At 36.2% G+C, this 23,526-nt stretch overlaps 2 protein-coding genes across 6 annotated transcripts in view; both read left to right on the top strand.

Moving 5' to 3' along the window:
* The first annotated feature begins 310 nt into the window (after nucleotides 1-310).
* LOC140757607 (uncharacterized) overlaps nucleotides 311-23,526 on the top strand; it is a 142,868-nt gene continuing 119,652 nt past the window's right edge. For all 4 annotated transcript variants that reach the window (XM_073093442.1, XM_073093443.1, XM_073093441.1 and 1 more), the window contains exon 1: nucleotides 311-443. In XM_073093442.1, coding sequence (XP_072949543.1) covers nucleotides 336-443 — 108 coding nt within the window. In that variant the 5' untranslated portion in view covers nucleotides 311-335. The remainder of the gene's footprint in view (nucleotides 444-23,526) is intronic.
* On the top strand, nucleotides 7,317-9,634 carry LOC140757608 (uncharacterized). Of its 2 annotated transcripts, none has more exons than XM_073093445.1 (4): nucleotides 7,317-7,472; nucleotides 7,556-7,810; nucleotides 7,891-8,176; nucleotides 8,698-9,634. In XM_073093445.1, the coding sequence occupies exons 1-4, from the start codon at nucleotides 7,455-7,457 to the stop codon at nucleotides 8,925-8,927; spliced, it is 789 nt and encodes a 262-aa protein (XP_072949546.1). In that variant the 5' UTR covers nucleotides 7,317-7,454; the 3' UTR covers nucleotides 8,928-9,634. The 2 variants fall into 2 exon arrangements, with proteins under 2 accessions (XP_072949546.1, XP_072949545.1); XM_073093444.1 differs by having other exon boundaries at nucleotides 7,318-7,472; nucleotides 7,891-8,203; nucleotides 8,698-9,632.

Below are 23,526 nucleotides of genomic sequence, written 5' to 3'. Positions count from 1 at the left end.
GCAGTCAGCATTATAATGGTTGCGTATGGTTCGATTTGTTCCATACAAATTAAAAATATAAACCAATATATAAACGTTGTTCATGCCTATAATTGGCACTCATACGAGCCATATTATTATTAATACTACTATAGTGTACTTCTAAGTACTATATAATATATTATGTGTGTTGCTGTTGGCATGTAAATAAATAAATATCCTCGACAAACATTACCACTCCGCAATCAGATATAATATGTGGCGACGGTGACACCGAACTTGTGATACACTACCTTTATGTTTCATTTAACCAATCTGTTTGTTTCAGGAGAGGACGCCGGATATTTTTGCTCCAGATGCTAGTTCTATGTTTTGTGCCCCACGCGGCACTTATCCTGCAAAACTGCTCCATCATGGCCCAGCTGTCCCAGACCTTGGACTCGTCCCTCTATCTGAATACTGAGGTAAGTTGTGATACTTAATCATGCAAAAAAGCAAAAAATATATATGAGTTTGTATTGAAATATACGTGACAAAAGTGAAAAAACTTCTTCCTAAAGTATTCCCTGAGCGCTATGACACGGGGTTCTTTAAGAAAGGTGCAAAATGAGCTCTCCTTTAAAGCCGGCGATGCATTGGCGATTCCACTGGTGTTAGAAATGTCCATAGGTGACGTTGACTACTTTCCACCAGGTATCCCGTCTGTCCTATCGTTAGATATACATAGAAAAAAACAGTCATTAGGAAGTATAAGGGCTAATTTATCATTATAGATAGACATCATACATCAGACATAGAGCGTGTCAGATGCGTTCCTTGGCAGACAAAAAGTATTCTACTTTATAACGTACTAGTAACCCGCCCGCGCTTCGCATGGGTAGAAATGTCTATTTTTTCGTAGTGAACCGCCCACTTTCCAGGTATACTGCATCCTCGTTTTCAACTTTGATAATTAAGGAAAACAGTCGATCATCTAAACTCATCATACTTAAGTCCAATTTACATGCTATAAAGAGCAAATTTTATCTACATTAAATGCTTCATTCTTTCAAACGATTTATTTTGAAAAGGATTTATATTTCGTATCTATTAAAACCATTGTAATATGAACTTAATTTGGTCTTCTTTTTAAATCATAAGTAAAAACAGTTATTGTGGAGTACGCAACAAAGATAGACATATGCCATCGCCGGATTATTTGTAGACTTTTTTAAGGTGTACAATATTGTAGAACATTATTTTGATTTATCTGATAGGGTTCCGCCAGCGTATGCATTGTAAGCACAAAAAAATGTGTTAATTTACAAAATCTGTAAAATTATCAGTGTTTTTCTACTATGTTATGCATGTATTATACATACAAACCTTCCTGTTGAATCACTCTATTTATTAAAAAACTGCATCAAAATCCGTCGAGTAGTTTCAAAGATTTAAGTGAACAGGGACAGACAGCGGGAAGCGACTTTGTTTTATAATATGTAGTGATATGGATTAATTCTACTGTCACACTACGCAGACATTAGCCGTGCCTGATAAAATAATGCATAAATGCAAACATATGATTTTGTCTGCCCCAGTCTGTGTCTGGCACGTTTAATGCCTGTAAATATAAACGGGACCTAGGAATGTTAGAAAAGCTGAAGGCTCCAAATTTTATCTTTAAACATTACATAAGAGTATTTTTAGATAAATCTGCTGTGATATGTCAACCGATTATCAGAACTTCACCATATTTATTACGGACCTTTAATATTATATTTCCTGATAAAAGTGATTTATTACCCAAGTTTCATAAATCAAAGAAATATGTTATCATATAAATATTACATGTTGAAACGAACTGTAACGTAAACTGGTGACATAATCTGTAAATCGTTTTATAATCTCGAAAGCTGAAAGGACAGTGAAGTATTGTGGTATTTTAAGAGATGTATCTCTTAAATATTAAATATCCCAGATTAATTAAAACGCCTCGAAAAGTATGTATACTTTTCGAGGCGTTTTAATTAATCTGGGGTTGATTACAAATGTTAATACGCGCCATCAGATGGACTGCATCCTCGTTTGCCATTTTCATATTATAAAAAATACACTTACACACATCATAATAGAATGATAATACTTTGTCTGGCCCGGTCCCTGTCTGAAGCGCCTGATGTCTGTAGATATTAATCTACCATTAAACTGTTGAAATGTTATAGAGTTTTTCCCATTCAGACCCAAGCGATGAGGGTGCGTAAATATAATCTTTTATCGGACAAGAACCCTTGGAAAACCATTTAACGTACCAACCGACATTCCATTCTATAGAAAAATGCGGTTCCTATCATTAAGAGGAATTTATAGGCCCGCATGTCGTTGGGAGGAAGGGTCGCTGAAATTTACTATTATTTTTAGCCTTTCTGTAAGTTCTGTTACGAGTTACAGCACTGGCATTTTACTTTTTTGAATGATGTGAAAAAGAGCATGCAATACACCTGATGGCAAATGATCACTACCGACCATTGACATTTTTATATATGTGAACTCCATATACAATTTTTTTTTCTTTTCGAGGGGGAAACCTTCAAAATGTACCCGACGACGTGGGAGCGACGTCGGGTTATGTGGGATTTTTACCGCACTAAAACCCCCCCGGTGGCCGTCCTCGGCGCTTGTTGGAGAACTCCGGGATCTCCAACGGAACACAACCGGAGTCCTCCAAGCGCGATACCCGGATCGGGCTCTGCCCTAGGGGAGCGTTCGCTCCTCCCACAACATCTGGTGATTACGATGGTATGCGACCACACATACCGCCGTCCTTCCCGGGGTAGCATACCGGACGGTTCGAGCTCCCACTCTTGCCGCCCGCGACCCCGGAAGCCCCTTTTTAGTCCCCTCTTACGACAGGCAGGGGATACCGTAGCCCTATTCTAGCCCCGGAACTACAGGGACAAAGCAAGTTAAACCTACGCATCTCGATTTCGAAATGCACTCAGTATGCGAACTGTAGTAACCTTACCATGAGTTTTCAAAACATTCCACAATTTTACGTTACGTTTACTCAATCGATTTTTCTGTTATGTTTGCTTCAGTAGACTGAGTAAATGTAATAATAAGTAAGTGCTCAAGTGAAGATTAACTTTTTGTCCCCCACATATGTTCGCAAAAAAGAGAGACAATTAATGTTACGTTACTGATACTATAGTTCTGATATAATCCGCTAGGGGCGCTGATTGGAAAATGTATGGGCAAATACGTAAACAAATACCAAAACAGTCATATCTGTCAAAACGTAAAAACTCGTGCCTTTACCATGAGTTTTTTAGTTACAGGCTCGAATGTGCCGCAGTGGTTTTTAGGCAGTGTTTTTAAACAATTATATAGAGTGTGTACTAGTAGCTACCATCATGATTTGTTTCTTTTTTTAAAAGATTGGTATTTCGATTTTTTACCGAGCAATATACCTGGATTCCTAAATAAATAAATGGATAGGTCGAAGGAAAATCACATACGAATAATAATTTAGCAAAAGCTATTCTCGTTGAACATCATAGATTAGTAAAGATAACTAACTCACTTCTAACTAGAAAATGTGCCCAGTTTTGAGATTTTAAATACTTGCGTAAAAAAGTTTTGCCACGTCTCCGTGCTAAAATATCCCTAAAATATTTGAAATAATTATTTATTTATTATGTAAATTCATGTAAATTACGCAGTATTAGTTATTTATTCGTAAATTTTCTCTAAAAATGTTTTTATTTGTCAAGAATTCAAAAAAAGAACTTACGATAATAAGCCATTTGTGGCATCATTCAATTTCAAGGCGGCGAAGTATCTTTACTAATCTATGTTGAACATGAACAAATTATAACAACACTTTCATACCTACTAATTTGAAACTTATTTATTGTAACTTATTAATTTACTTATTATTTTCCACTAAAACAAAATGTACGTCAACCTCTCGCCTATTAATGAGCGGCTATGTATGGCCTGGAATGTAATCTTTATAATATAAAAAACTACAATAGAAGAAAGTCAGACGTAATTAAAATACTGTAGGCGCGTAGCCCTCAGGCGAATTCTCGCCCAGCGCTCCTGCTGGGGCGCTGGGTCAGAAATAATTCAAGGACAGGACCGAGTTACAATACTGTATAGATCCTTATACTTAGACAGGGGTCCTAACTGAAGCCTATTACAGTGTTGCTGCTCCTGAGGACAAAGATGGTCATGATGATGTTGATAAGATTAAGATGTAAGTTAGCCGGCATCCACAACCATTCACGGAACTGCTTCACTCATATGAACTCATGATATTGAAAATAAAAAAATAGTTTCTTTGTCTTATGTCTTGTAGACCTTTAATAGGTTAAACGTCTACAAGACATATCCATTTACACCCATAATTAATAATCGATCTACCTACGTTAGTTAAACATTTATAGGTTAAGCTCTTACTTTTAAGGCGCAATTTTATCGACAATTTTAGCCGGGATTAAGGTCACCAAGACTTATTTTATTTTCAACGTTGTGGAACAAACCGAATGAGTATTCTATACAAAGAACGTAAGATTTCAAAATTCTTCTCCACAATCCAATTCGATAAATTTGTAATAGAAAAATCCGTCGCGACGTATGCTTGATACATAATATATTAGCGTTGCTTATTCAGAATTGATGTGGGTGTGGTGGTGTAGCATTTATGTTGATTTGAGTGGCTGGTGAAAAATTGTTGGGGAATATGATAAATAAGAAGACATAAGTTAGGTGCGTATAAGACATTAATATCACTTGCTTAATGGGTGAAGGAAAATATTTAAGGTAAACCTTCGGGACCGGGAGTGCTATTAGAGTAGCGTGGTCCCGACAAAGGGCGTCTAAAGGGACACTGTGGGGTTTTAGCCGGTAGGAGTCCGATATATCCTATTTGCGGCCCCCACTGTTGAGAAGAATCTATGCAGGGTTTCCCCACACAAAAAAAAAAATAGAGTTTCTGAAAAAGTTCTCAAGGGTGTGTGAAGTCTGCCAATCAGCACCAGTAGACTATTTCCTATTTACTCTGTGAAGACACCGTGCTCATCACTAATGGGTTGATGACGATATAAAAGGGATGATTTTCTACGAAAAATCCATCGTTAGAGGCTGTTGATCGGACACGTGTAAGTTCATTTACATTTGAAGGTGGTAGAACCCTTTGTGGTTCGACTCCGGCGGCACCATTGCCAAACCTATTTCTGCCTCATAACAGCAGAGTTAAGCGGTGATGTGGTTCTTGGTTTGAAGGGTGTGGTAGGGAGACATACTTTTCCGAGGGGTTCCAGCTTAGTCCTCAGGGGTAGCGGCGCACCTGTGGCCGACCTCAGGTAGGAATATTTATTCCTATCTGGGGATGATTACAGATGTACATGGGCGGCAGTAGCCACCATCACGTGGACTGCATGCTCGCCTGCTACTCCTATATTATAATAAAAAAATCTATAGAGTATGTCAGAAGTGCGGTGGCCCACATAACAGTATATTGAGCGTGTATTAATGTATGTGTATCTACTATAATAGGACTGTATTTAGACGTAGTAAACTGGCTGACACTATTAGCAATTACACTGCGAATTGTCACTTGCAATATTTTTAAAAGCTGATAAAAATGATCAAAATTTGAATAACAATTTGATCAATTTGAGACACAAGAACCAATATTTTTCCACAGTATGAGTAATATGGATATTCAGTGAATGTATTTTCGGATTATTCTCTTACACACTCACGTGATATTCCTAAGCATTTTAGAACTGTTTAATTATTCAAATCTCCTATCCCATTTGCATAATTTTAACAGCATTTCCGCACGTTTTAACATACTCGTATTATACGATTCTCGTATGTTTGGGCTATTTACGTTCTAAATGGTATTTGTAGAGTCCCAAATATATTTTAAATAAATTTTGTACTCATATATGCAATTTTGAAATTTTAACTGACTGTAGATTACTGTCGCCTAGGGAATTCACGTGTACGGTGGTACGGTATCGTTGCATATGCAGGCACTATTCCTTTGTGGGAGGGAGGGCGGTACATACTGCATGATTTAAATTATATGTTGAAGGTGGTATAACCCTTTGTGGTTCGACTCCGGCGGCACCACCGCCACATCTATTTATACCTAATAACAGCAGTGTTAGGCGCTGCTGCGTTCCGGTTTGAAGGGTGTGGTAAGGGAGACATACTTTTCGGAGGCGTTCCAGCTTAGTCCTCAGGAGTAGCGGCGCATCTGTGGCCGACCTCAGGTAGGAATATCTATTCCTATCTGGGGTTGATTACAGATGTCCATGGGCGGCAGTAGCCACTTACCATCAGGTGGACTGCATGCTCGTCTGCTACTCCTATATTATATAAAAAAAAATACATAAAACGCTCTGAACTCAAGCGAACAAGCGGGTAAAAGCTAGTTAAATTAAATAGTAGCAAATATCTTTAGTGCAAATAAACCCAGTGACGAAGTTATGTTCGAAATATTTTGTACAGCTTATATTAAATTTTGTAGTGCAAATTTTGCATTGTCCGATTCGTCTTTTTGTTAAACTTTGGATATTTTCAATTTAACTCCTTAAAGTTTCCACCGTTCTTATAAACAAAGTTTTAACAAGCAGTAGAAGCCTTTAGAATACTTTTTAGACGTTTTATAATATTTTTATTTAATTAAAAGTATTCCTATAGTTATAATTAACGAAGAGTATAATTGGTGATAAAATTGCGTAACAATTTGCTATATTTTTTATTTGTTTTTGTTAACCATAATAAATCAGGATTGACTTTAAAATTGTTAGAAGTATCATTACAGATCGCTCGTTGTGCAGTTAACAGATCTATAAAGTTAAGCATCGTCGATCGCGGTCAGTACCCTTACCATGAGTTTTCAAAACATCCCACAATTTTACGTTACGTTTACTCAATCCATTATTCTGTTCCGTTTGCTTCAGTAGACTAACGGCCGGTCTCAATAATCTACTAAAGTTTAAACTCGGTTAGCTACCAGAGTTTTTCTGTGACATTCAAACTATCTGTTACTGTCGTCTCAATAATAAAATTTACGCAACCATAACTATAGTTAAAGTCAGATAGATTATTTATCTTTGGTAAGCGTTTCCCTCCGAATCGTTCTGTTTTTGCTTTTTAACAAATAGGCTCAAATTATTATTGACAAATAAATAATTATTTTTTTGGTTTAATAGTGACTAACTAATTATTATTTTAACTCCGGTGTTGTTAGTTTAGTAATATTATAGTTTTTTTTATAAAACCTCTCTTTATAATTATACGATTTTTAAATTAAAGAATTTTTAAAAAAATCTTGCGAGACTGAAGCAACATAACGCGATTTGACGTTTGACAACAGGTGAAGCGGATGACAGTTTCTTTTCAAAGCGTAAAATTAATTTTGTTTTCAATAATTTTATGAATACAACAACACAACAAGTACAGAACAATAAATTAAAATGGACAATTTACAAAGCGTAAGTAATATTTTATTAATTATATGTCAATGCATATTACTATACGCTTGCGAAATACTTAAAATTATATATATTTTTTTCAGATGAAGGGCAAGGCACTGCTAAAAGATAGCATTGTACGCCTTCTTGACATGATTTCTAAACATGAGGTAATAACATCAAGATCTACCAACGCCACAAACAATAAACTAAAAGATGAAGCTTGGAACTCAATTGCTCAGGAATTTTGTGCAGTGACGGGAGACTTTCGGCATCCTAAACAACTAAGACTTAAATGGGAGAATTTAAAAAAGTCTGCTAGGAAACGCAGTGCTTTAATACGGCAGAACAACCTTAAGGTCTGTAAATCTATAAATGTGATAATCACACTCATCAATCAGATTTTGCTTGCCCTAAGCTTTTTGTTTTAAACTTGCAGACGGGAGGGGGGAAGATATTCATCCCGCCAGACGACGTTTTAGATCGCGTAGCGTCTATTTTAGGTGCTACATGCACTGGCTTTTCTGTCGAGTTTGGTGGTGATAGGGTGAATGAAACAGATGTTGAGCTGGTCCCACCTGGAGCGATTGTGGAAGTTCTAGACTGCCAACCACTGCCAGAACTACCAGAAACAGCTCAAAGCAGTAGTGTTGTGGTGTCGGCTGGTGGTGACTGTGTTTTAAATACAGATAGTGAAAGTATTAAAAATTTCATACCAAAGAAATGTATGTTTAATATACCCAATAAACGTCGTAAGTTACATTATAATAACTCTACTCAGTAAAATAGAGATTTTGATGTAAGATGAAACATCATCATCATCATCATCATCAACCCATTACTGTCCCACTGCTGGGCACGGGTCTCCTCTCAGAATGAGAAGGATAAGGCCATAGTCCACCGCGCTGGCCAAGTGTGTATTGGTAGACATTACATAGCTTAGAGATTTTTTTTTATAAATTTCTCTGGTATGCAGGTTTCCTCACGATGTTTTCCTTCACCGTTTAGCAAGTGGGAATTAATTTATAATACGCACATAACTTTGAAAAATCAGAGGTGCGTGTCTGGGATTTGAACCTCGGACCCTCGATCGAGAGGCCGAGTTTCTAAACCACTATCATGGCTATCACTGCTTGTAAGATGAATAGTACAGTAAAATTATTTTAAATTACATTATTAAAAAGGTGTTTGTACTAACATTGGCAATATTTAATATATATTCAAAAGAAATATATTTTTTTTACAGTAACCAAAAAAAGGAAGCTATCTGAGGAAGTTCAGAGCGCTCAGAGGGACAAGGACTTAGGCTTAGCAGCTTACTTTCGAACCAAGGTCGAAAAAGCAGGCATAGAAAATAAGAAAAGTGAATTAGAAAATAGTAAAATAGAATTAGAAGTTAAAAAGCTGGAACTCGAAAATATAAAATTAGAACTAGAAATAAGACTATTAAAAGAAAAAAATATGAATTGTGAGTAATGGAGGACTACAGAACACAACATTTCAGGATCTGCTGAACTTTAGATTGTTCAATAATAATAATAATATTTATTGCTATAACTGTTACAATTATATTTACATTGGTGACATTTGTGATGCATAGCGTCATAACAGTTTAACCATATCGGGCATTGCAATTTTTTAAAGTAAATTTTATTCTAGATTTTGAAACGGGAAATATTATTGACATTGTATATTCTATAGGCAGATAGCTCAATATTTCTCTAATGTTTATGTTTAAAATATTCGTTCAAATTATAGAAAACATTTTCAAAAAGCCAAACTTTTAATCTTGATTTGAAATTACAGCCATCCAGTGATTTACATTCAAATGGTAAATGATTAAACACTTTTATACCTGTATTAAAAGCACTCTTTTTGTAAATATTATTTTTGGCTCTTTCCACATATAGGTTATATCTATATTGTTATCTCAAGTTATTACGAGAGTACTGTCTTATTAATGCAGACTTTTTAAAATTCTCCCACTCCATTCACCTGCGTTGAAGTTGTTTAGGATGCCCAAAGTCTACCGTCACTGCACAAAATTCCTTGGCAATTGATTTCCAAACTTCTTTGAGTTTATTGTTTGTAGCATTGGTTGATTGTGATTTTATTAGTTATTATCTCGTGCTTGGAAATCGTATTAAGAAGGCGGATAATGCTATCTTTATCAAGATGTGTGTGTTATGAGTATTAAATAAAAAAAACATTTAATATGGTCATTCTTTTAATTTTTTTTATGTAATATAGGAGTAGCAGACGAGCATGCAGTCCACCTGATGGTAAGTGGCTACTGCTGCCCATGGACATCTGTAATCAGCGCAGCGCCTAACACTGCTGTTATTAGGTAGAAATAGGTGTGGCGATGGTGCCGCCGGAGTCTAACCACAAAGGGTTCTACCACCATCAAATAAAATTTTATCCTCTTTATTATATACAACCAAGCAAACAAACAAAGTTTTCCTCTTTATAATATTGTTATTGTCATATAAATATATAATATTTAATATCTATAATATTAAATATTATATATTTACATGACAATAATAGAAAAATCTTTATTTGGGTTTTTTTTAAAGCAATCCATTTACATGTGCAAACTAAAATAATTATTTATGAGATTTTGCCGAACATGATGATTTGGGTGTTGGTGAGCTGTTCCAACAATATCAACGACTTGCTCCGTCGGTACTTCCATTTCTGGTTCCATCACTGATATTATTTATCCGGCAAATATTATGTAGTACAGACGTAGCTATAATAACAGCTTGTGTTGTTTGCAGCGATAGCCGTAATTTTAATGAAAGAACTGGAAAGCGCCTTTTCCACACGCCAAAACATCTGAAAACGTAATAATTGTTGTAACAATAATTATGACTTGAATGAATGACTACTGCTTATAAAAATGTAGTAGGTGGTTATAGAAACCTTTCTATTGTATTTCTTGTTCTAATATGTGCTTCATTATATCGTTTCTCCGCAGTAGATACGGGGTTAAGTAAAGGTGTCAATAAATATTCCGAACAAGGATAAGCGCTATCACCAAGGAGCCACCTGTTTCCAAATAACCCATCTTCACATTGCACTGAAAATAATATTAGCAAATGCAATCAAATATTTATAACAAGTTGAATACTTATAATAATTTATATACTAATGGTAAATATATACTATACTACTCACTTTTGAAAATGGAATTGTTAAATATAGTGGAATCGTGTGCAGACCCTGGCCATCGAGCAACTACGTTCATGAACAACAAGTCCGCATCACAAACCCCTTGTACGTTTATTGAAAATATTCCCTTTCTATTTCTAAATTCTTCGCCTATAGATGAATCTAAAAAAATCACAATATAAATTTTCATTGCAATCAATAAATAATGTTTCATTGGGAATGTAAGCACTAGTTATGAAATATTATAACATTAAAGAACAAATGTTCTTAACTTCCTACTCACCTGGCGACTGTATAGGAATGTGTGTACAGTCAATTACACCAAGCACTTTCGGAAATCCTGCAATGTTGTGAAAGGCGTGCTGAGTGTTATCTAAAATTTTTACATATTCAGGATATAATGCAGCTATCGCACGTGATACGTCAGATACAATTCTGCTAGCTGTAGCTTTCGAAACTCCAATGAAGTCCGCAACAGATACGAGCATTGTCCCCAATGCATAAAATCGAAGGGTGAGCAGCAACTGATGTAGTGGCGATACACCATAGTTCCTAAAAACAATTTATATCACTTTATATACAAACTGAAATGAAAGTAATACCTACAGTCTGAATATAACAATTTGAATATAACGTAATGTTAATGTAACTTTTTACTCACCGAGATGATGTTACCTTCAAAGAAGGTAGTATTTTTATTAACAATTCATCAACACTGGTTTTATTTAAACGGAATCTAAACGTAAACTCAGTGTCTGATAATTCACTCGCATAGTTTATACGACTGTACCTTCTGCGTTCTACAGGTTCTGTATTAGCAGTAGAGTCGAGTATTCCAGCCTCATACATTTCATTGTCACTTTCGTCACTAAACAAAGCCATTATTTTTTAGAATTTAGAAATTATGTAATTTATCTGATGATAATCGCCCGATTTGAGAGATCGCAAAACATTGACAGTTGAAATCTTTAATTAAACTAAAGTTAGCCCCCAAAACGTTATTGAAACGCCCGATGTCATTTTTGTATGACTCTTCCTAACTATGGTAAGCGCCAAGCCCTCCCAAAGATAGATAAATAGTAAAAGTTAAAATTTCTAACTATCTTGAGTTATTGAAACCCAAACAACTGACATTAGCTACTTTTGGTAGCTAATTTAACTTTCAGTTAAAGGTTAGTAGGTTATTGAGACCGGCCGTAAGTAAACGTAACAATAAGCACTTAGCTCAAGTCTATTTGTCTACCTCACATGTTCGCAAAAAAGAGAGACAAAACATAAAGCGCCATTTGTCAATTTAGACATTTAATGTTACGTTACAGACACTATAGTTCTGATACAATCCGCTAGGGGCGCTGATTGGAATTTGTCTGGGCAAATACGTAAACAAATACCAAAAAAGTCATATTTGTCAAAACGTAAAAACTCATGGTAAGGGTACAGGATTTGGATGGGTGGTTGCTAGTGGCTAAACATGTTTGCTTCATGGCTTCGAGGGGCGCATTTGGCAATTTTACCTGTTATAATATCATACATAGTTATAACTAGTTGCAATTATTTGGCAGAATTTTTGCGATATAACTTTGTGGGCCGACTCTAATTCTTTTTCTAAAATTTGTGTATACTATGTTACTCCAACACCGCCATACCTACGCAGTGCATACCATGCAATGACACTGCCCTTCAGGTAAACTACATACTCCCTGCTACTCCATATTGTACAGCACTTGTACGGAGTATGGTGTAGTAGTACTGCAGTATTACATAGTCTATGGTAGAACTCTTCGTGGATGGTAGAAGACTAGTACCTATTTCTGCTTTATAACAACAGTGTTAAGCGCTGCTGCGTATTGGTTTGAAGGCTGTGGTAAGGGAGGCATGCTTTTCCGAGGCGTTTCAGCTTAGTCCTCAGGGTTTGTGGCGCATTTGTGGCCGACAGCAGGTAGGAATATAATATAATCCTATCTGGGGTTCATTACAGAAGTCCACTTACCATCAGGTGGATTGTATGCTTCTCTGCTACTTCTATATTATATAAAAGTATTCGTTTACTACTTGTATTGCAAAATACCTCATTGATCAAAATATTAACCCGTAAGCCTAAATTTAGTACATCAACTCTTAAGCTTAAATAAATAGGTCCTTGCAGCACAACTTTCCTCGTTTCCATGAAGTTGAGCTCCAAAACTTCATTCCCGACTAAAAGGCACTCGTTAATAAAGTTTCAGGAATTATGTGAACAGGATTTTTTCCGATGTAGAAAACTCGGAACTTTGCTAATAGGGAATTTTAATATGTATACTAATTATACCTTGATATGGATGCAGATGGATTAATATAGTACGATTTTGGATTTTCGATTTGTCTTGTGACTTTTGTTTATAACTCAAAATAGTACAAGTATTATTTTTTTATAATATATGAGTAGTAGACGCAGTCCACCTGATAGTAACTGGCTACAGCTGCCCATGCACATCTGTAATCAACACCAGATAGGATTAGATATTCCTACCTGAGGTCGGCCAGAAATGCACCGCTACCCCTGAAACTAAGCTGGAATACCTTGGAAAAGTATGTCATCATCACCAACAACCTATTACTATCCCATTGTATGGTTTCGTCTCTTAGTGAGATGCGTTCTATTGCTGGGAATGGGGTTTTCAGAGTGATAAAGGTTTAGACCAAAGTTGCCTGAATCCTTATTATCTTGAAAGGAGCTGGTCAAGTTTGGATTGGTAGATTTATTTTTATTTTTATATAATACCCAAACTTATTTCCGAGTTTGCGTGTTTTTTTGTTCAAGATATCTAATATCAACAAAGCGATAAAATAAGTTAGTGAATTAATGTATCAGGGCTACACCTGGGATTTTATCATTGAATCCTAGCATCGGAGGTACCTGACTGGGATTCAAACCCCGAATCCCTAACCTACGGCCTAATTTCACACCATTTCGCGTACTTCGTGTCTATTGACCCACCTACGCAAAAGCCTGAGAAAATAAAGTAATGTAACCCATGTTTGTACAAATGATTCGATTTGATTTGAAAAGGTCGTAATTTGAAACGGGAATCAGAAAAAGGAAATCGCAGTAAGAACTATTTGCTCTCGACGATCCAATCTTTGCTCTCGAGTTCTGGGAGATGTAATCAAAAGAACTCCTACAGTACTTGCACTCATAAACATAGGTAATTGTTTTATCTTTCTTGCAAGTTTGTTATAATATAGAAGTAGCAGACGAGCATGCAGTCTATCTGATGGTAAGTGCTTCTGCTGCCCATTGAATCTGTAATCAACCCCAGATAAGATTGGATTCCTAACTGAGGTCGCCATAGACGGAATCGCAAAAGTATGTCTCCTTTACCACACCTTTCAAATCAGAACACAAGAGCGCTTAACGCTGCTGTTATTAGGCAGAAGTAGGGATGGCAGTGGCGTCGTCGGAGTTGAACCACAGAAGGTCCTACTACTTTCACGACACGACACGTGATCGTAACATTACCCATCACAAAAAGTACACCACACCGCTAAAGAAGATTTCACTTAAAAAAAGGTCACGTCTATCTAATTAAAGCCACGGGAATTTCATAATCCCAAACCGCTGCATTTTAAAATGAAATCTTCTTATTAAAATCATGATTACGAGATTTCCAACAAACTGGTTTCAGCGTTATTAATTTAGAGCATCTCGCAGTTGGAAAACAAAGTCAGAAATTCCAGTAAACGTTACTTACTCCAGTGAATTCATTTCCAAGAGTTTGGAGTGACGTAGTAAAAGAAGTTTTATGGTGAGAGACTAGAGTAACTTGTACTTAAAGTGGTTGTGTGATTTAGCTGTAACCTGGACCTTTTATATCTAGACTAAGAGCTGCGATGGCTTGGTTGAAATTTTGCCTCTCAACCGTGGAGGAGGTTTGAATCCCAGGCACCTTTATTTTTTTGGATTCTATATACAAAGGCTAAAGACCAAAGACCTACCCAAAGACAAATACAGGGGTTACTACCATCTCTTAAAACAATATTATTTTAATCATACATTGAAATTTCGTACCGCGATCTCGTTAAAGCAAGATTGTTTTTATAATATTACTATAAGCAGTTTTGTATTATGTCGGTCGAAATTATTCTTTTTTTTATTGCAAGAAATTTAACTTTTTAAGCAAAGTATGACAATTTCAGTTGATTTTATACAATAGATAAGCGAACAATTAAAAAGGGTTTAAGTTTTATTTTGTTTTCTGTTGGATACTCATTATTTTACATCACTCGGCAGGAATAAAACAATACTGTTTTATGGAGGTCGTGGTACGAAACAAAATAATGTTGATGCAATATTGAAAAAAAACTTTCCTGAACTATGATGGTTTTTAAAAGATGGTGGTAGGCCCCAGGTCTGTGATAAATACTGAACCCTAATATTAAGCCCCACTTTTATCTATCTGACAAAGTTCTCGAAGGTGTGTGAAGTCTACCAATATGCATTGGCCAACGCAGTGGACCTTGACCTAATCCTCCTCATTCTGAGAGGAGACCTGTGCCCAGTGGGACAGTGATGGGTCGACAACATATGTAATTTAAAAGTCTTGAGTACCAAAAATATGAAATGTATGAAAAAATGTATGAAAAGTGTGCCGGTATACTTATACAATTACAGTAAAGTTACTGAGCATTGGAAGGGTAGTCAAGTAGTAGTAAGACTAGTAAGTCACGGATATCTAGCTGATATAAAATGTATAGAATATATTTTAGATCTAGAGATATGATTTCTTTAAATTGGATCTATATTTTATGATATAAAAATATTTTATATTCATATATTTGAAACGAATATGGTTAGTTGTTTCGAAGGTAGAACCTTTCATAGTTCGTCTTCGGAAGCACCACCAACACTTTTATTTCTGCCGAAACAAATAGTGTTAAGCGCTGCTGTATTCTGGTTTCAAAGGTATGTTAACAATAATAGGCTATAATGGTGCTGGACTTTACTTTATATATTATTTGAAAATCTATTACATAAAACATATCCAATGGCTGTGAAGGGATAGGGTAGCTAATACACGTGCGGTAGCCTACGTCGGCGACTATACACGGCAGTCGTCGGCGATCGCTGCCTGCCGTTGCCCATCGCCAGGGACCTGTGACTATCACCGACCTTCATCGTCATCAGCAACAGACGACCGACCTTGTCACTATAGCTGACGACCGCTGACGACTGTCGCCTATGGTCGCAGACTGTTGCATGCCGTCGCCGACTGCCACCATCTACTGCTACTGGCGGAGGGCGCTGGCACGGATAGTGTCTCATGTATACGCTTTTTATAATCTAGCAGTAGCAGACGAGCATGCAGTCCACCTGTTGTTAAGTAGCTACTGCCGCTCATGGAAATCTGTAAACGACCCCAGATAGGCCGCAGATTACCACAGATGCGCCGCTATTCGTGTGGGCTAAGCTGGAACGCCTCGGAAAAGTGTATGCCTTTAAATAAAAACATGGCAGTGCTTAACACTGCTTACTGCTCGTGTGTTACCTACCTAAGGGCTTAAGTCATGAAAAGGCTAAGTTGATGCCATGTCGATGGTTGACTGGGAATTTTACTGTCCGAGAGTTGCAGAAGGTCTCGAGTCGTCATCGGCAACCGCCAACTGTTGCCGCGCGTTGCTGGTAGCCGTCTTCCATCGCTGCGGCTTGCGCGAATAGTCGCTCATGTATAAGCTAACTGTCGCTCATGTGTTACCTCCCTAAGGGCTTAAGTCACGAAAAGGGCAAGGCCGATGTCGGGTTGGCCGGGATTTTTATTTATTGAGCAGGTAATGTAATTCTCTAGGCTACTTCAAGTTCCCCTCCCTTAAATACGAGTATATCTATTTATATACAACCTTGCAGTATAGACAGACACATTGTGAAAACGTTTCTATTTTTTAACCGATTCCGTGCGGATGGCACCACAGTTGTGCCATGAATTTATTTTGTGTATGGCGGGTGGCACCCGAGAGGTGCCAAAATTTGAAGCCATAAAACTCGGATAAATTGACGTTTATCAAAGTTGTTCTGAAAACAAAAGTATCTTTATTTATCACGTAGATCCTTCCTAGAATGTCAGTTTTAGCAGATCACGTGATTTCACATACTTCAGGGATTGTAAACCTTTCAAAAAATATATTATATTATTTTGCAAATTACTGTGATTGTATTACTATAATATTACCTACTTTTCGTTAATAGTAAGCCAATAGAAACTGGATTAAAATATTCGTACTTTGATGATTATTTTCGTATGAATAAATAGCGCAATCATTTTCGATATTCTATTAGAAACGTATCCATTAATAATTTGAATTTTTATTCTAAACAAAACACCAGAAAAGAACTATCGTAGCGCTCTGCACGTCTCGAATGTTCATATTTAATTCTATAGTAACACTGAAACAATCAATACATCAAAAACTTACAAAATTGTTTATAACACCTGATAGAAATAAGGCACTTACCTTCCATTTCCGTTATTACACGTAGATAGTCACTTTTGTAAACACTAATCGAAAAGTTAAACCATTCACTTTCGCTTTTGGGTGGCTACTAAACTTACAGCACGTGGAAAAAGCAAAAAAAAACGATAAGTTACAATTCATGGCGGAGGGCACCTTATTGGTGCCATCAAAGTCCCTGGCGTTTGGCACCATAGTGGTGCCAAGAACAAATATTTCGTATATGCGAAATATTTGTTCGCCGCCAGGCGTTAAAGTTTGCCCAAAAGTCCGCCGCATTGAATCGGTTAACCGACTTCCCAAAGGAAGAGAGGTTATCTAATCGTCGTGTATATTTTTACTTTTTTTAATTTTTTTTATGTATGTCCATATTGTCCATCGATTTTTTGTGTCGGTCATAATATCAGATAGCTGGGTGTGAGTGATTTATAAAAAAATGATCAATAAGGATATTTATAGTAATTTAATTATACTTATTTGAGAGAACAAGTTATACCTGTATTGTTTTTCTATCTTCTATTGACGATCTTTATATCTCGTAGAATATAATAGGAAATATATTTTTTGCCTAGATTCATCATAGTTTGCATCGTTGAATATTCAATAGATTTCAATATTTATTTATTCAATATTATGATGATAGTAAGTCCTTTCTCGTATAAAATTTAAGTGAAACACGTGATCATTGAATATTTATGACGTGGGAAATATCTAGTGCTTACTCACTTTTTGGAACTAGTTGATGAAAACAGGTTCGCTTGTTAAACTTTTATTGCGTTTTATTGTTTTAGATATTACCGATTTAAATCTTATTAAGTTCAGTTGGACATTCTCTACATCTTTTATAAAAGAGAAGTAGCAAAGGAGCTTGTGGCTGACCTGTATCCTTACCATGAGTTTTTACGTTTTGACAAATATGACTGTTTTAGTATTTGTTTACGTATTTATTAGTACTAATACTAACATATATGGGCAAATAATAATAATAACTTTTTTATTTCATACGGCTTGAGATAAAAAAGTTATTATTATTATTTGCCCATACAAATTCCAATCAGCGCTCCTAGCGGATGTTATCAGAACTATAGTGTCAATAACGTCAATAACATTAAATGTCTAAAGTATAAAAATGGCGCTTAATGTTTTGTCTTTGAGGCAGACAAAAATACTTAAGCATTTATTTATTGTTACGTTTACTCAGTCTACTGAAGTAAACGGAACAGAATAATGGATTGAGTAAACGTATCGTAAAATTGTGGGATGTTTTGAAAACTCATGGTAGGTACTGACGATAAGTTGCTAATGCCGACCAGGAACATCTGTAATCGACAGATAAGATTAGAGTCCTACTTGAGGTTGGCCGGAGGTACGTTCCTACCTTTGAGGACTAAGTCGTAAACGGACTTAGTCGTTCATAGGCATCGGCAGAGACTGAGTGCGACCATTTTTGCTGCTATACTGTATCGTTTACGTCACGTGTTCTTTTATTTATTTTTTTATTTTATCCCTTTCATTGTTATTATTTTCTCTTGTATGTATGTCTGTTGTATGTTGTAACTTGTATAGCATATAAAATAAACGGTTTCTTTCTTCATTATTTAAGTCAGGATGCCTCGGATACGTATGTCCCCTTACGCCCTTTAAGCCTGAACACAACATCGGTAAACACTCCTGTTAGGAAGGAATGGGCATAAAACAGTACCGCTGCAGAGAAACTATGCTACGTTCCACCTTATATATGATATGTCTAGCTCGTTCGTAGTCGACTCACGTAGACCTGCATCGCAGTGCAGGTAATATCAGTAATTATATGAGAAACTTTATGCGCGCAGACATTTGCTCCCCGACGTAAAACTAAACTTTCTACTAGCTAAACGTAATGTGTAAGTTCCAATTGAAAAGTTACGTGTTAAAAGTTGGTAGAAACACTTTGGTGCTACCGTAAAGTATCACCACCACATATATTTCTAGTGTGAAGTAGTCGTTACTTTTCGGTGGTATGTGGTGTCGGCTGACTTACGCAGACTGACTGACGCAGCAACGCATCTATGACCTACCTTAGATTCATTGCAGATATCCATGGACAGCAATGACAAATCATTATTATTAGCTTAACTGCATCCTTGTTAGTCACTTTAATTTCATAGAACTACACTAACTCGTTATAAGTCAGCTTACGCGGACAAGGCGACGCTCGGGCGAATTTAAAGTATTATTTACCCAGTAAGCAAGTTTAAGCCACTGTCTCTTGGAACTTTACAAGTTGAAGTAACAGCAAAAGAACGAGAGAACATAAGTACTGTAATACGGGCTTTTAAGTTTTAAAATTTCAGAACAGTGTTAATGAGTTTGGAATTAACTCTTTGCACGAGTACTGGCTTACATATAAGTCAACTCGAATCGGTTTTAAGTAAAAGTCCCGTTTTATATGGAGTTGGTTACAGGTGTTCATTGGCTGCAGTCACTTAACATCAGGTGTACAGTATGCGTATTTGTTACTTTGTGTAATATATCAGGTTCGATAAAAAATGAAGTGAAAATATAAAGTACGCAGTTTGTTTAGAGCAAGTGGCAAAACACACTTTCTTGCTTCGAATGGCATGTTGGTGGCTGTTGGCAAACTGTCCGTGGCGGTTAATATTTTTGTATAGGAGCTCTTAGACCTTTTTTTTGTTTTCGAGGGGGAAACCTTCAAAAGGTACCCGCCGACGTGGGAGTGGGGTGGGATTTTTGCACTAAAACCCCCCCGGTGGCCGTCCCCAGCGTTTGGTGGAGAACTCCGGGAGCTCCGATGGAACACAACCGGAGTAGGAACTCTTAGACCTGGTACTATGCTTTTATAAAGCATCTAGCATCCAGGTCTAAGAGTTCCTCGGTTTAAAAATAACCGTTACTTTAACTGGGTGAGAACTAATCCGTATTTCGTAACCACTTCACCAGTCGTACCGTGGTGGAATAAATAAACACTTTCTACACACAGCCCCACATTAGACTTCCCTGTATCGTGGGTGCCATGGACACACACAAAGACGAATATACAAACACCCAGACCCTAAACAAATCTCTAAAATTCAGAAATCTGTCTGGCCGAGGATCGAACCCGGAAGCCTTTGCGCCTCAGACCGTTGTGGTGACCACTCCGCCACGCGGGTCGTCCGCATCGTAATGCGATTTGATGTCCAATTGTGGGAAGTATCGTCCAGCAGTGGTTATAAAAAGGGTTGCAGATACTAGATACAACTGACTTTAATTTTGTGCTCATTTATTGGAATTGGAAAAAAGGAATGGAATTGGCCCCTTATTATTTTGCTTCGATCGTGAAGGAAAATATAATGAGAAACCACCATAATAATATACTCGTATCTGAGAATTATTTGATGAAAATTTTTCTTTGATAGACTTTGATATAATATTTTACCAATGAGTTCTGGAAATATAGAAGTACCTAGAAAACAAAACAAATCTAAAACCTACATTGTAACAGATATAATTAAAGGAACCTAAGTTAGTTTCGAACATCAGGGTTTAATAATAAAATATTGTGATATAAGTTATCATTAGAGTAAATTATAATAAGTTTTATTTTCTAAATGAAATGAATGATCTATTGCGTCTATTACCATACAAAAATTGTTGCTATAAATAAATTCTTAAAGAGAAATTTATTATGCAAATTTGTCATACAAAACAGCTATTTTCGCGAGGAATTTAAAAATAAACGGAGCTCTTCAACAGCGAAATTTTATTCATTTACGCAATTCGGACGATAAGATAAGTGGGAACCTATTATGGTAATCGTCAGCCCATCTATCTGTGGTGGGACCAAGCCAAAAATAAGTTGGGAAAATTTTCGTTACGTAAAAATGGCGGTCAATTTCAGGACTCCGGGGGATTTTAGGTACATTTGAAGTAAAGAATGAAGTTTTTGTCTATAATGTAGGTTTAGCTGCAGAGCATGCAATCTACCTGATGGTAAGGGGCTACTACGGCCCGTGAACATTTGTAATTAACTCTTGATAAAATTATATTTCTAACTGAGATCGGTCAAAGATGCGTTGTTATCCCTAAGTCTAAGCTAAAACTAAGTCTCCCCTACCACACACTTCAAATCAAAACGGTGAGGGTGGAGTTGACTGACAAAGGATACTACCATCTTCATATAGTTACAGATGTCCAATAGGTTGTATTATTAGTCTTTATATCAGATGGACTTTACTTATTCCTATTCAATCGCACGGTATAGTATAGTAAGATATCACGGCATGTGAGTGTGCTCACATGTGTTTGTGTATGTGTACGTGGCATATGTGCCTTATATCTATACTTATAATAAATCTGTAGAAAGGTCAATTCTGTACATGAAATATATTTCCAAAATAACTATCAGGGGGTGATTAGGGATCGATACTGATGCCAAAAATGCAATCAGTAAAATTTTTGTCTGTCTGTCTGTCGGTCTGTCTGTCTGTCTGTCTGTCTGTCCGTATAACCGTTATAGAAACAAAAACTACTCGACGGATTTTAACAATGTTGGGAAAACGGGAGATTTTTACTCCATTTTTTAAGCTTTTATCGCGTGTGAAACCTTAATGGTTAAAGCTATACAGAAATGATGTATGACGGAAATGTTCTCCTTAAAATTATATAAAAAATATCCCACGACACCATATGTCTATCTTTTATGGTTGACTCACAATAACACGTGTAACTCCCGATAGCTTAGCAGTTCGAAGCTTTCTGATTATATTTGTCTACTCATACGTTTATAACACTCTCAGTCATCCCTAATTAAAAAAGTTGTGATAAAAGATAAGGGTTTTTCACCCTTAATTTTTTTATTTATATGGCAACACAACGTTTGTCGGGTCCAGCTAGTTAGTCAATAAATCTACTTACGACCTATGCTAATGCTAACTCAGTATTGATTTTATTCACTTTTTGAAATACAAACGGGGATATCAAATCTGTTCTAAAACACTGTTGTGCTTCATAAAGCTAAATGAGGAGAATTGTTATTCATTGTACTTTGTCCCTTCTTGTCCTCGTCAGCTTCAAAGGACTTTGACAGATGTCAAGGGCAGCAGATCTAACTTTGTGGCTACGCTTTGATAATAATGTCATGTAAAATGTTAATTATTCAAGTGTTATACTTGTCGAATGCTATTTTATATAGAAATAAATAAAGTTGAAGTGTCTGTTTGTAATATGATAATAATAGCTTTTCACTTAGGTAATTCACATTAAAATATGTACAATACCTATAACAAAAATATGATTATATTTTTTTCGGTCTGCTGGTATGGTAACGCCGACACGCGAGTCATTACGATAGAATCCTTTGTAGTAAGATTATGATGGCACTTTAGTACACCCATTTTTGTGCTATAACTTATAACTAAACTACCTCTGCAATGGACTGAATCCTACCAGAACTACGCTACCATTGAGGGCAAAGTTGGTTATCCTTACAAAGTCCTTCATATAAAGCCTAATCCTAGGGATCCTAAAAAAAATACTACCAAAGGATTCAATGTTTTCAGGTTTTCACTGAAACCCAAAAATGCTATTGTGTTCAATCTTCGAAGTTAAAAGTAACACAAAACAATTATTCCCTTTCTTTCCCGAAAACTTCAAATCTTTCATATTTTTCGACCGCAGTGTCTTTGTCGCGACATCTTTGTATAACTTTTCTTTTGATCACGTCTTAAGCCCTGAGGGCTGAAGCAAACTGGGTCCCTTTCTTATGATTTTGTGACGTTAAATATGTTGTCTTTTGAGAATTTCCTAGTCAAGTTTACCATTTTGAAGACAGTATTATCCCTTTGCTGGGCAAGTCTCTTGTCATAATTTACCTATCATGGGGAGTAAGTGCGGATTGGTAAAATGGACTTACCTTTGTGCAGTGTTTTGGAGATTTTATAATAACGATGTTTTTATCGTTAAATATGTAATAACAATAATTACAATGCAACAGCAATGCATATTAGTTATGATGTTTTTAACGCTAAATATTTTCAAGTTTTAAGGTTAATAAACTGAAAAGTTTAAACTATTAAATACTACACTTTGAATGCTACATCGATGATAATATGTTGTAGCCATAGATTAGTAAAGATTACTCACTCCTAACAAAAGAATGTAACCAGTTTTAACATTTTAAATTGTCACTGTCATCTATTTTCGTGTTTGAAAAATATTAAAAAATGTAGATTTAGAGCATTTACGAATGAAAAGATTTCTCCGCACATTTTCTTCGATTTCGTGTTGTTTTTGCACCACTTAACTGCACATGTCAGCATTCCGCGTAAATTACACCATGACAGTCAGAGACGTAATGGCAAATCTACATATGTGCCAGCCATTTAATGGCTTCCTTTCAAGGCGGTGAGATATCTATACTTATCTATGGTGGTAG

The sequence above is a fragment of the Epargyreus clarus genome, unplaced genomic scaffold (assembly GCF_041222505.1).
Source record: "Epargyreus clarus isolate Ecla_fem2 unplaced genomic scaffold, WU_Ecla_fem_2.2 ptg000004l, whole genome shotgun sequence".
Classification (NCBI taxonomy): domain Eukaryota; kingdom Metazoa; phylum Arthropoda; class Insecta; order Lepidoptera; family Hesperiidae; genus Epargyreus; species Epargyreus clarus.
The sequence above is the reverse complement of the archived record's forward strand: the minus strand, read 5'-3'. Positions and strand labels throughout refer to the sequence as shown.